At 46.2% G+C, this 14,417-nt stretch overlaps 1 protein-coding gene across 4 annotated transcripts in view; it reads right to left on the minus strand.

Moving 5' to 3' along the window:
• LOC129862162 (liprin-beta-2-like) overlaps positions 1 to 14,417 on the minus strand; it is a 121,591-nt gene that overhangs the window by 47,697 nt on the left and 59,477 nt on the right. For all 4 annotated transcript variants that reach the window (XM_055933556.1, XM_055933557.1, XM_055933559.1 and 1 more), the window contains exons 4-5: positions 8,051 to 8,137; positions 6,743 to 6,856 (exon numbers count right to left, since the gene is read on the minus strand). In XM_055933556.1, coding sequence (XP_055789531.1) covers positions 6,743 to 6,856; positions 8,051 to 8,137 — 201 coding nt within the window. The remainder of the gene's footprint in view (positions 1 to 6,742; positions 6,857 to 8,050; positions 8,138 to 14,417) is intronic.

Here is a 14,417-nt window from a genome sequence, read left to right on the forward strand (position 1 = left end):
GGTGTCCTGTGTGAATTTAAATATGCTCTCTCTAATTCTCTCTCTCTTTCTTTCTCTCTCTCAGACGACATGAGCCATAGGACCATGCCTCAGGACTACCTGGCATGATGACTCCTTGCTGTCCCCAGTCCACCTGGCCGTGCTGCTGCTCCAGTTTCAACTGTTCTGCTTGCGGCTATGGAACCCTGACCTGTTCACCGGACGTGCTACCTGTCCCAGACCTGCTGTTTTCAGCTCTCTAGAGACTGCAGGAGTGGTAGAGATACTCTGAATGATCGGCTATGAAAAGCCAACTGACATTTACTCCCAAGGTGCTGACTTGCTGCACCATCGACAACTACTGTGATTATTATTATTTGACCATGCTGGTCATTTATGAACATTTGAACATCTTGGCCATGTTCTGTTATAATCTCCACCCGGCACAGCCAGAAGAGGACTGGCCACCCCTCATAGCCTGGTTCCTCTCTAGGTTTCTTCCTAGGTTTTGGCCTTTCTAGGGAGTTTTTCCTAGCCACCGTGCTTCTACACCTGCATTGCTTGCTGTTTGGGGTTTTAGGCTGGGTTTCTGTACAGCACTTTAAGATATCAGCTGATGTAAGAAGAGCTATATAAATATATTTGATTTGATTGATTTCATTTGTGTGTGTGTGTGTGTGTCTGTCTGTGATTGAGACACATAGAAAGAAGACACTGTTTGATACTGGCATTGTCACGTTCCTGACCTATTTGTGTTAGTTGTTATGTGTGTTAGTTGGTCAGGACGTGAGGTTGGGTGGGCATTCTATGTTTTCTGTTTCTGTGTTGGTTTTGGGTTACCTGGTATAGCTCTTAATTAGAGGCAGGTGTTTGGCGTTCCTCTAATTAAGAGTCATATTTAGGTAGGCGTTGTCACAGTGTTCGTTGTGGGTGATTGTCTCCTGTGTCAGTATGTATGTTCGTGCCACAAGGGACTGTAGCGTTTGTTTGTTTCGTTTCGTTTCGTTTCGTTTCGATGTCGTCTGTTTCCTGTACGTAAGTTTATGTTTAGTTATGTAAGTTTATGTTCAGGTTTCGTCAACGTCGTTTTCTTGTTTTGTAGTTTTGAAAGTGTTTTGTTTCGTTTCGTGTTGCCATCGTATTTATAATAAAGATGGCTTATTTCCCAAATGCTGCGTTTTGGTCTGAAGATCCTTCTCTCCTCACCTCATCCGAGGATGAGGAGAGCGACAGCCGTTACAGAATCACCCACCACGCTAAGACCAAGCGGCAAGGGAAAAATAAACGGAGTAAGGGACAGGAGAAAAACAAGGATTTCTGGACATGGGAGCAGATAATGAATGGAGAAGGTCCCTGGGCTAAGGCAGGAGAAAATCGCCGTTCTCAGGAAGAGAGGGAGGCAGCTAAAGCCCAGGAGCGGTGGTTTGAGGAGGCAGCAAGGAGACGTGGCTGGAAGCCCGAAAAGCCATGGGAGCAGCTGGAGGCACTGGGGAGTGCAGAGGCTACCGGAGAGAGGAACCGGAGCTATGAGGGAACGCGTCTGGCACGGAAGCCCGAAAAGCCCGTAAGTAATTCCCAAAAATTTCTTGGGGGGGGGCTAGGAGGTAGTGGGCCAAGGGCAGGTAGGAGACCTGCGCCCACTTCCCAGGCTTACCGTGGAGAGCGGGAGTACGGGCAGGCGCCGTGTTACGCAGTAGAGCGCACGGTGTCTCCTGTACGAGTGCATAGCCCAGTGCGGGTTATTCCACCTCCCCGCACTGGGAGGGCTAGATTGGGTATTGAGCCAGGTGTCATGAGGCCGGCTCAACGCGTCTGGTCTCCAGTGCGTCTCCTCGGGCCGGCATACATGGCACCTGCCTTACGCATGGTTTCTCCGGTTCGCCTACATAGCCCGGTGCGGGTTATTCCACCTCCCCGCACTGGTCGGGCAACCGGGAGTATTCAACCAGGTAAGGTTGGGCAGGCTCAATGCTCAAGAGTGCCAGTACGCCTCCACGGTCCGGTATTTCCGGCACCACCTCCCCGCCCCAGCCTAGTACCTACAGTGTCTACACTACGCACTAGGCTACCAGTGCGTATCCTGAGCCCTGTTCCTCCTCCACGCACTCTCCCTGTAGTGCGTGTATCTAGCCCGGTGCCTCCAGTTCCGGCCCCACGCACTAAGCTACCAGTGCGTCTCCAGAGCCCTGTACAAACTGTATCTTCTCCCCCTACTAATCCTGATGTGCTTGTCCTCAGTCCGGCGTCACCAGTGCCGGTACCACGCATCAGTTATAGAGTGGGCTTTGAGAATACAGTGTGCCCTGTCCCTGCTCCCCGCACTAGTAGGAAGGTGCTTATCCTTAGCCCGGTGCCTCCAGTTCCGGCACCGCGCACCAGGTCTACAGTGCACCGTATCCGGCCAGAGCCATCCGTCTCCCCAGCGCCATCTGAGCCATCCGTCTCCCCAGCGCCGTCTGAGCCATCCGTCTCCCCAGCGCCATCTGAGCCATCCGTCTCCCCAGCGCCGTCTGAGCCATCCGTCTGCCAGGAGCCTGCAAAGCCGCCCGTCTGCCATGAGCCTGCAAAGCCGCCCGTCTGCCATGAGCCTACAGAGCCGTCAGCCAGATAGGAGCCGCTAGAGCCGTCAGCCAGACAGGAGCCGCTTGAGCCGTCAGCCAGACAGGATCTGCCAGAGCCGCCAACCAGACAGGATCTGCCAGAGCCGCCAACCAGACAGGATCTGCCAGAGCCGCCAACCAGACAGGATCTGCCAGAGCCGCCAACCAGACAGGATCTGCCAGAGCCGCCAACCAGACAGGATCTGCCAGAGCCGCCAACCAGACAGGATCTGCCAGAGCCGCCAGCGAGCCATGAGCAGCCAGAGCCGTCAGAGAGCCATGAGCAGCCAGAGCCGTCAGAGAGCCATGAGCAGCCAGAGCCGTCAGAGAGCCATGAGCAGCCAGAGCCGTCAGAGCGCCATGAGCAGCCAGAGCCGTCAGAGCGCCATGAGCAGCCAGAGCCGTCAGAGCGCCATGAGCAGCCAGAGCCGTCAGAGCGCCATGAGCAGCCAGAGCCGTCAGAGCGCCATGAGCGTCGAGAGCCGTCAGCCTGCCATGAGCGTCGAGAGCCGTCAGCCTGCCATGAGCGTCGAGAGCCGTCAGCCTGCCATGAGCGTCGAGAGCCGTCAGCCTGCCATGAGCGTCGAGAGCCGTCAGCCTGCCATGAGCGTCGAGAGCCGTCAGCCTGCCATGAGCGTCGAGAGCCGTCAGCCTGCCATGAGCGTCGAGAGCCGTCAGCCTGCCATGAGCGTCGAGAGCCGTCAGCCTGCCATGAGCGTCGAGAGCCGTCAGCCAGCCATGAGCGTCGAGATTCGTCAGTCAGCCATGAGCTGCCCTTCAGCCTGAAAAGGCTAGATACCCAGAACTGCCCATCAGTCCAGAGCTGTCTCTCTGTCCGGAGCTGCCTTTCAGTCCGGAGTTGCCCCTCTATCCTGATCTCCCTCTCTATCTTCATCTACCTCTATATTCTTATCTATCCCTCTGTCTTGATTTATCTCTCTGTCCCGGTGTTGTCCTTATTAGGTATGTTATTAAGAGGATTTTGTGGGGGAAAAAAGAGGGTGGACATTCTTGGAGGGAGGAAGCTAGGATGGATTATGGTGGGGTGGGAACCGCGCCCGGAGCCTGAGCCACCACCGTGGTTAGATGCCCACCCAGACCCTCCCCTAGACTTTGTGCTGGTGCGTCCGGAGTTCGCACCTTGTGGGGGGGGTAATGTCACGTTCCTGACCTATTTGTGTTAGTTGTTATGTGTGTTAGTTGGTCAGGACGTGAGGTTGGGTGGGCATTCTATGTTTTCTGTTTCTGTGTTGGTTTTGGGTTACCTGGTATGGCTCTTAATTAGAGGCAGGTGTTTGGCGTTCCTCTAATTAAGAGTCATATTTAGGTAGGCGTTGTCACAGTGTTCGTTGTGGGTGATTGTCTCCTGTGTCAGTATGTATGTTCGTGCCACACGGGACTGTAGCGTTTGTTTGTTTCGTTTCGTTTCGATGTCGTCTGTTTCCTGTATGTAAGTTTATGTTTAGTTATGTAAGTTTATGTTCAGGTTTCGTCAACGTCGTTTTCTTGTTTTGTAGTTTTGAAAGTGTTTTGTTTCGTTTCGTGTTGCCATCGTATTTATAATAAAGATGGCTTATTTCCCAAATGCTGCGTTTTGGTCTGAAGATCCTTCTCTCCTCACCTCATCCGAGGATGAGGAGAGCGACAGCCGTTACAGGCATCTCTCAGTGGCATCTCTCAGTGGCATCTCTCAGTGGCATGTGGCTCTGAGTAAGTATAGGTCTGATGAGTCTATTGGTGAAATAATCTGCCCAACACAATCATCCATTAGCTGCTGGAACTGGCAGCAGATACTGATAAGCATTCTCTGGAGACTCAGAATAGCCATCTTCATTCCAGGTTCTGAACAGTAGTGACAAAGATCAATCTATAAATTGACCAGGCCTAATCACACCACACACAATGAGTATGGTTACATGCACACAATAATGTGATTATTGTGGACAATCAGATGAACACATCTGAAATCAGGCTTCCTAACAGCACTCTGATAAATGCAGAAAATCACCAATCAAAATAAACATTCTTCCACAGCGACCATGTTATTTTTGTGAAGCATATTTGATTCTGTGTTCGGACATATAAAGTTTGTATGTCAAAACGACTTCTAAGACTCATACAGTTGTTCCAAACTCACTTCACTTGTGCTAAAGAGGGAGGCTCGCTCGGCTGGTGCTAGACCATGCGTAGATCAAATGCTGGAACGACGATGAAGGTGTTTACCTGTCCTAATCATTTGAAAGATTGATCAGAAAACCAGGTGTTTTAATCAGTGTATGCTTACTTCGATTTTGACCTTATGCTGATTTAGATAAACAGATTAATAATCTGCTTACTGTCATAATCAGTTTAATATCGAATTATTACTGTGCATGTAAACGTGCTCATTGTTCAAACAGATGTCATCAAAACTCCAATGCGGCCAAACAATGTGAAGATAGACCATGTCTGGTTAAAAATGCAGGTCTAACACTAGGGTCCCTGACAATTACCAGCCACACCACAGAGCACTGTAGACAGTAGACACCAGTGGCTTTGGTCTCTCCTATATAACAACATGAAGCATTTCTTTTCTGCATGACCTTGTGAGATAATGTAATAACAGGAAATGGTATTTCTCAGGTGGAAGAAACGTTTTCCCCGAGACCTGTGCCTATCAAAGCAACACAATCTGCTTGGCATTTGAGGCCAATAAAAAATGATACAAAACGAATTCACTTTAGTCAACTTTAGAGTTGAATCTTTTTTTATTACTGACATTTATGGGGAACTAAATGGCTGGATGAGACAAAATCAAACAAGACAGGGGGCTTTTTGATCCTTAAATTGGGTATCTTCGCGTTCCAGTGTTTGGAATACACGTATCTGCCTGAGAAGAGGTGTAAGCAGATGTAGCTCAAGGGATCCTCGCTGTCACACCCCCTCACTCCCATCTCTTAAAGTCAGAGTACAAACTGTAAAACTCTCACCAGATCTCCCTCCCTACATTTCCACAACAAACATGGTGCATTGACTGACTTACTTTGCCTTCTTCATACCTACTGGTGCATAAGGCACTTTTGATCCAAAGCCTGCTTAGCAGCCTGTCCTGGTACACACAGCTACATTTATTTTAGTATGGGTGCATGTCACGCCCTGGCCTTAATATCTTTGTTTTCATTATTATTTTAGTTAGGTCAGGGTGTGACATGGGGAAGTTTGTGTGTTTTTTGTATTGTCTAGGGTGTTGTATGGTTTAGAGGGTTAAGGTGTATAGATGGTTTAATGTTGTGTGTAGTTGTATAGGAAAGTCTATGGTTGCCTGAATGGGTTCCCAATTAGAGACAGCTGGTTTCTGTTGTCTCTGATTGGGAGCCATATTTAAGGTAGCCATAGGCTTTAGCTGTTTGTGGGTAATTGTCTATGGTGAACGTTTGTAGCCTGTGTGTGTGTGCACTACGTTTATAGCTTCACGATTGTTTTGTTAGTTTGTAAGTGTTTTGTTTCGTTTTTCCTTCTTCATAATAAAAAGAAGATGGCTTATTTTCCACATGCTGCGTTTTGGTCCGTCTCTCCCCCACACGATCGTGACAGTGCACCTAAACTGTGTGCATCGAGAGGACATTTTGAGAAAGTCTTCTTTTCCCTCCATTTTTATGTGTTGCTCTAGCTTCAGAAAGAATATGCTGTAATTATAGATTATGCAGTCTGCTATTAGTGGAGGCCACTATCATAAATATCTCTGCTCTTATAATGCCATGGAGTCAGTCAGCTTGTAAGATCGAAAGATAGTGAACTTTGAAAGCTATCCCTCCATCTCCTGAGTGACAAACTTTGTGCAATCAAGGTGAGTCACTCACAGGAAGCGTCAGTATCTTATGTTAGTAAGAATGTCATGCATGAAACCACACCTCTTGTTACTAATTTACCACACACCTACTGCCCACGAAAGGAAACAGAAAAATAACAGGTTGTTGGTTTCATTTGTCACTAAGCTACAGCACATTGTAATCTTTAAACTTGCTATAAATCACACATTTACAAAATACAGTCAACTCAATTAATCTAAGACTAAAACAAGACTATGTTTATCTAGGAAACAAGTAGAGGTTGACAACATCAATATTTAGCTCTCCATGCTAATACGCTGAGCACAGATAAAGTAGTGGTAGTGTCTCTCTTACCTGCTGTAGCATTTCCTCAGTGGAGTTGAGTTTGTGGTAGTGCTCCTCCAGAGAGGTCTCCAGGTCTCGGATCTTCTCTCCCTGGGCCTCCACCTGGTCTGTGAGCACGCTCACCTACAACCCACACACAGGACACCTTACTCACTCACTCACATTGACAAATAGCTCCTCTCACCTGCTCTGGAACTACCTGTATGCTAATAGTACTAATTCCTCTGACAACACACAGGTAGTTTCACTTCATTCCTCAGCCGGAGTAGAACTCTATGTCAACAGCCAATGTGAAATATCATGAAAGATAACCTAACCTGCCCTTGACTTGACATGGTTCACTGAATTACAAAAACTGAGCTGAGTAAACTTTACCTCTTTCTTTGTCTTGGTGGGTCAGCCCACAACTCTGGCCAGCCCACAACCACAACTCTGGCCAGCCCACAACAGCCAGCCCACTCTGGCCAGCCCACTCTGGCCAGCCCACTCTGGCCATTCCACTCTGGCCAGCCCACTCTGGCCAGCCCACATGGAAGCAGGTTAAAAGGAGAGCGAAGCAGTAAAGCAGTAAAGATAAAGCACCTTGGGGGAGGTAGCAGCCAATCATTTTATCAGTCAACCGGCACAAGCCCGTTGGCCAATCAGCAGCATTTGTCAGAGGTGCTTGAGGAATGTGTTGGCATGTGCAAAAGAAAGGGCTACATTACTTTGGCACAAGGCTGAGATAAAGCTAGTTATGAGCAGCACACATTGAGGCAAACAAGACATGACAGAGCCCGAGGAGGAACTACTGTAGGAAGAGAGAAAATATGTCTAGCCTAGATTACAGATGTAGAAGCTACCAATTACACAGATGTAAAAAAGCATGGAGCATTGGGACAAATCACAGTACAACCAAAGACAGAGGCATTGTCCAGACACGTTTGTTTGGGAAAAACAGGAAACTAGGGGCGTACTGTGTGACTGAGCTCCTGTGCTACACACAACAGCCTCCAGCCCCACTGCCTGCCCTGGACAGTCTCACATTTATGTGATATACTTCTCTCTTCATTTAACAGCAAGGATTCTCTCTCTCCCTCTCTCTCTCATTCAATTCAAATGGCTTTATTGGCATGGGACACATATGTTTACAATGCCAGAGCAAGTGAAATAGATAATAAACAAAAGTGAAGTAAACAATAAAAAAGGGGTCAGGTATTCTCTCTCTACCCCCCAAAGCCCCCCCCCCCCCCCCCCCAGTCCCACTTGTGCTCTAAATGCGAAACTCTGATCCTGCAAGAGACACGGTAGGGCTGAGAGAAAACAGGAGCACCTTACCTGGAGAACCAGAGACTCTTTGTCCCCCTCTAGGCGAACCAGACGCTCCTGATAGCTCTCATTGTTCACCGGGGAGCGAAGGTTAACCTGCAAAAACACACAGACAAAAGAGGAGACAAGAATGGGCGGAGGGGAAGGAAGACTTACTGAACAGGCTAAACAACTTAACCAACCAACGATTCACCTGCACTGACCGCATAAAAGAGAAGAAATAAGACAAGTCTTGTGTTTTGTCATATCTTTCCGTATGGTCTAGCACAGGGATCATCAACTAGATTCAGCAACGGGCTGATTTTTTCTTTAGCGGATGGTTACGGTGCCAAAAGATATTTACAAATAATTTGTAGACTACACTTGTATATGATCACATACATCTATTATGCGTGGGAATACTTCGGAACAGATGCTCTCAATTTAAATCACTTTGAGCGGATTTGCTGGTGTTTTTACAGTCTTTTATGTCCAACAATAAAAAATAAAATATATATTTATTTTTTTGGTTCTCTTAGAATAAATAAAATGACCCGCATGCCAAATTCGGCCCGCAGCCACCAGTTGGGGAACCTTGGTCTAGCGGTTAGGATTCTTTGTTTACACCGAGGTTTGAATCCTGGTATGGGAACACACTTTTTCTACTGCACTGCACTGCACTGTTGTCTGAGCTTCATTCTGTGTCAGATACAGTATTACAGGCTGCAGCCAAAGCCCAGACAACTGCCGGCTGGAAGGCGGTTCCATTTCCAACATGGTTTCTAATATGAGGTAGCTGGTGGAATAGTAGTAGACATACAGTACCAGTCAAAAGTTTGGACGCCTACTTATTCAAGGGTTTTTCTTTAGTTTGACTATTTTCAACATTGTAGAAAAATAGTGAAGACATCAAAACTATGAAATAACACATATGGAATCATGTAGTAACCAAAGAAGTGTTCAACAAATCAAAATATATTTTAGTTTTTAGATTCGTCAAAGTAGCCACCATTTGCCTTGATGACAGCTTTGCACTCTTGGCATTCTCTCAACCAGCTTCATGAGTTAGTCACCTGGAATACTTTTCCAACAGTTTTAAAGGAGTTCCCACATATGCTGAGCTTGGCTGTTTTTCCTTCACTCTACGGTCCAACTCATCCCAAACCATCTCAATTGGGTTGAGGTTGGGTGATTGTGGAGGCCAGGTCATCTGATGCAGCACTCCATCACTCTCCTACTTGGTCAAATAGCCCTTACACAGCCTGGAGGTGTGTTTTGGATCACTGTCCCAAAACAAAGGATTTTTCTACTGGACAACTAAGCACAAATCAGATGGGATGGTGCACCGCTGCAGAATGCTGTGGTAGCCATACTGGTTCAGTATGCTTTGAATTCTAAATAAATCACAGACAGTGTCACTAGCAAAGCACCCCCATACCATCACACCTCCTCCATGCTTCATGGTGGGAACCACACATGCAGAGATCCTCCGTTCACCTACTCTGCATCTCACAAAGACACAGCGGTTGGAACCAAAAATCTCTAATTGGCACTCATGCGACCAAAGGACAGATTTCCACTGGTCTATTGTCCATTGCTCGTGTTTCTTGGCCCAAGCAAGTCTCTTCTTATTATTGATGTCCTTTAGTAGTGGTTTCTTTGCAGCAATTTGATCATGAAGGCCTGATTCACACAGTCTCCTCTGAACAGTTGAGATGTGTCTGTTACTTGAATTCTGTGAAGCATTAATTTGGGCTGCAATCTGAGGTGCAGTTAATTGATGATTTCTGAGGCTGGTAACTCTAATGAACTTACCCTCTGCAGCAGAGGTAACTCTGGGTCTTCCTTTCCTGCGCTTGATGGTTTTTGCGACTGCACTTGAAGAAACTTTCAAAGTTCTGGAAATGTTCCATATTGACTGACCTACATGTCTTAAATTAATGATGGACTATCGTTTCTCTTTGCTTATTTGCTGTTATTGCCATAATAAGGACTTGGTAGGGCTATCTTCTGTATACCACCCCTACCTTGTCACAACACAACTGATTGGCTCAAACGCATTAAGGAAAGAAATTCCACAAATTAACTTTTAACAGGGCACACCTAATTGAAATGCATTCCAGGTGACTACCTCATGAAGCTGGTTGAGAGAATGCCAAGAGTGTGAAAAGTTTTCATCAAGGCAAAGAATGGCTACTTTGAAGAATCTCAAATATAAAATATATTTAGCTTTGTTGAACACTTTTTTGGTTACTACATGATGTGAAATATGTGTTATTTCATAGTTTTGATGTCTTCACTATTATTCTACAGTGTAGAAAATAGTAAAAATAAAGAAAAACCCTGGAATGAGTAGGTGTGTCCAACCTTTTTAAAGTACTGGTACTTTATGTTAACACCAAAATCTGAGCTCAGGTGAGAATCTTAACATGTTCAACATCACCACAATGTGACATGTTACCACGTGGCTCTGTTACCTAGAGACATGGCATTAACATACAAAAACAGACCCTTTGGCCCCCATCAGAAACAAGGACATAAGAGCATTTTCACGGATTTGCATAAGAAAACACCTCATTATATATAGTGTGTTGTGTGAAACCTGTGACCTGTAAAATCCCCTCTACAGAGGAATGCAGTTTTTCCTTGCTCTCTGGGCTCAAGTCAGCTGACACGAGGCATTAGGACGCCTCCTCAACCAACCACTACATTCATGCAAACACCCTGTTAGATACCGCTCGTCTTACTCAGCCCCTGAGAACTCCTCCAGAAATGTCTTAACAACATGGTCTTGACGTAAGCCTTCGAAGCTGTAGGAATGCCCCATGTGATCATCTTGGGTACTTGTCATAAGGGTCTGTCCCAGCAGGAGAAAATACATACTGTGACTTGTCAGCAACGCTGAGCTTGCGGGGGTTTTGTGGGGTTTTGTCTCCCTGTACAGCTTCAGATAATCCTGGCATTAATAGCACTGCCTGGTCCTGGGGGCCACTGCCTCAGACTGTACTGGCAGCACACATATAAAGACCTGTTTCTCTGAAGTCATTTGAAAGGGCAGTCGACTTAGAAAGAAGTTTCACAACTGACTTTCTAGGAGGTAATGTATGTCCAAACCCACTCACTGTCCATTACTGCTTGAACTCTCTGAAACTCCAATGTAGTGTGTCCTGTAGTGTTCTATGTGGTAGTAACCTACTAAACAGGCGTAAAAGAGTGGCATTTCTTTCTTTCTGGTCCTGTAGAGAAAAAAAACTGTCGGTGGAGGTTCTTGTCTGCGCTGTTCAACCAGTCCAGTAAATGTGGAGGAGGAGTTAAGATGGAGTGTCACCTTGTTAACATCTAAAATAGGAAGTTGAGTCACAGGCTCTCTTTCCATTTCCCATGAGAACCGGGTGTTGAGAGGAGAGGAGTGAGGTGAGTGCATGTCAGTGTCATATTTCATCAAGTCTTAACTTAATACTTACTTTTCCCTTCTAGGTACCCCATGATTGATGTTGAACATGGTTAAGTTAAACAATGCACCAAAGCATCAATCTATAACAGGTTCCTGCTGTGCTGTTAGATGTCCGGAAGATGAAAGGGATTGGTTACAGCACTTCCTGAATCATGCCAGAGTCCATATGGAGATTTCTAGCAGTGATTAGAGTCATTACACTGACTGTAAACACAAGCCAAGGCAGAGGTGAGCCAGCCCTATTCTCTGTCGCACAGACAAATGACCACTTCCCTTCCTCTTAAGTGATGTTACACAGGCTACAGAGAACAGGGTCGTGTTCACTAAGCATCAACGGACGAAAAGGGACTGAAACAGGGACTGCCTAAACTATTCCAGGAAGAAATACTCGTTGTGGTTTTCCATTGCAGAGTGTTTTGCTACGGTGTGGATGAATGAATACAGCTCTCTTTAACGGGGCACCTAGAGCTGTAGTGTACTGTACACACATGAACAGAGAGCTCAAACCATTTGCTATGGGAACTATAGAGGCATCTTACTCAGGCAAAGCTACAATGAAATTTCCCTTACCCTCTATTTTCCCATGAGCTAGTGGCTGTTTGGTACCTCTTAAAGGCATACTGTAGGCAGAAAGAGTCAGCGCCAAAACCAAAATGACTGAAATATTATCTCCCTTTCTAAGAATGCATGATGACTGTACAGTATAGTAAGCAACAGGGTTACCGCCTACTCTAAATGGCTGAATGTTTCTGTTGCACTTTAGCTTTATGGTGACCAACCCCCACAGTGTTATTGTAGGTAGTACTCCTCTCTTTCTATAAAATAATGTTAGGAGTGGTTTACTATGGCTGCATGCTGCCCACTTTGGCTTCAGTGGTTCCACCTCTTGACCTGCGCTAGCTCCATTCCACTACCTAACAACTCCCAACAACAATAAGCAGGCTTGTACAAGCCACTAAATTAACTCTCCTGTTGACAGTCACACCAGGACTGCAATAACATGTCCTACCTTTAACTTGAATTTCAAACCCTGGTATGTCTACTAAACAAAACACACCTTCTTAAGTCTTCCTCAATGGGGATTTCATGGCAGCATTATATACTTACTGTATACCCAGAGACCATGATCAAATCAAATCAAATTGCATTAGTCACATGCACTGAATACAACAGGTGTTGTACAGTGAAATGCTTACTTACGAGCCCCTAACTGACAGTGCAGTTAAAAAAAATATGGATAAGAATAAGAGATAAAAGTAACAAGTAATTAAAGAGCAGCAGTAAAAAATAACAATATATACAGGGGGGTGCCGATACAGAGTCAATGTGCGGGGGCACCGGTTAGTTGAGGTAGTATGTACATGTAGGTAGAGTTATTAAAGTGACTATGTATAGATGACAACAGAGAGTGGCAGTGGTGTGGAGGGGAGGGGGGGGGGGGGGGCAATGCAAATAGTCTGGGTAGCCATTTGACTAGATGTTCAGGAGTCTTATGACTTGGGGGTAGAAGCTGTTTAGAAGCCTCATGGACCTAGACTTGGCGCTCCGGGTACCGCTTGCCGTGCTGTAGTAGAGAGAACAGTCTATGACTAGGGTAGCTGGACTCTTTGACAATTTTTAAGGTTTTCCTCTAACACCGCCTGGTATAGAGGTCCTGGATGGCAGGAAGCTTTGCTCCAGTGATGTACTGGGTCATTCGCACTACCCTCTGTAGGGCCTTGCGGTCGGAGGCCGAGCAGTTGCCATACCAGGTAGTGATGCAACCAGTCAGGATGCTCTTGGTGGTGCAGCTGTAGAACCTTTTGAGGATTTGAGGACCCATGCTAAATCTTTTCAGTCTCCTGAGGGGGAATAGGTTTTGTCGTGCCTGCTTCACGAATGTCTTGGTGTGCTTGGACCATGTTAGTTTGTTGGTGATGTGGACACCAAGGAACTTGAAGCTCTCAACCTGCTCCGCTAAAGCCCCGTCGATGAGAATGTGGGTGTGCTCTGTCCTCTTTTTCCTGTAGTCCAATCATCTCCTTTGTCTTGATCACGTTGAGCGAGAGGCTCGTTGTTGTAGGTGATCAGGCCTACCACTATTGTGTCATCAGCAAATTTAATGATGGTGTTGGAGTCGTGCCTGGCCGTGCAGTCATGAGTGAACAGGGAGTACAGGAGGGGGCTGAGCACGCACCCCTGAGGGGCCCCTGTGTTGAGGATCAGCGTGGCGGATGTTTTGTTACCTACCCTTACCACCTGAGGGCGGCCTGATCAAGGCTCCATTGATTTTGGATGACATAGTGCTGTGATATCACATAATCAAAAGACAGCATCATGAAGACATAAGAACAACAGCGCCTAGGCTCTGTTTGCAAAACAATCCTCAGCTGGTTGCTGCTGTAATGCCTGTCATCTGATAACATGTTTCCAGCCAACACAACAATTCAACAGGATTCCCAACTCCGCTCAAATTCAAACTAGAAATGCATCAGGAAAACTATTACCAGACTGGACAACAACATCTCATGGGAATACAGATATCATAAGGATATGGTCCCTTTCTAATTTTGTGCAGTTCATTCTTACAGTTTGCTGAAATCTGCCTCCTCAAGGATTGTAATTTGAGCCAGTTTGAAACAGCGGGAAAATAATCCTGCAGCAACAGGAAAGGTAAATGATTATGTGGATTATAATTAATGCACATTTTTGTAGGTGTTGTAATGTAAATTACAAACTTCAGAAGCCCTTTTAAACCTTCCCTCGTGCCTCCCTCCCTGACTTGGAGAGCCGAGAGAGACAGAGAACACAAACACATCCCACAAAGCCCCAGGACAACAGCACAATTAGACCCAACCAAATCATGAGAAAACAAAAAGATAATTACTTGACACATTGGAAAGAATTAACAAAAAAACAGAGCAAACTAGAATGCTATTTGGCCCTAAACAGAGAGTACACAGT

This window comes from Salvelinus fontinalis, chromosome 9, assembly GCF_029448725.1.
Source record: "Salvelinus fontinalis isolate EN_2023a chromosome 9, ASM2944872v1, whole genome shotgun sequence".
NCBI lineage: Eukaryota > Metazoa > Chordata > Actinopteri > Salmoniformes > Salmonidae > Salvelinus > Salvelinus fontinalis.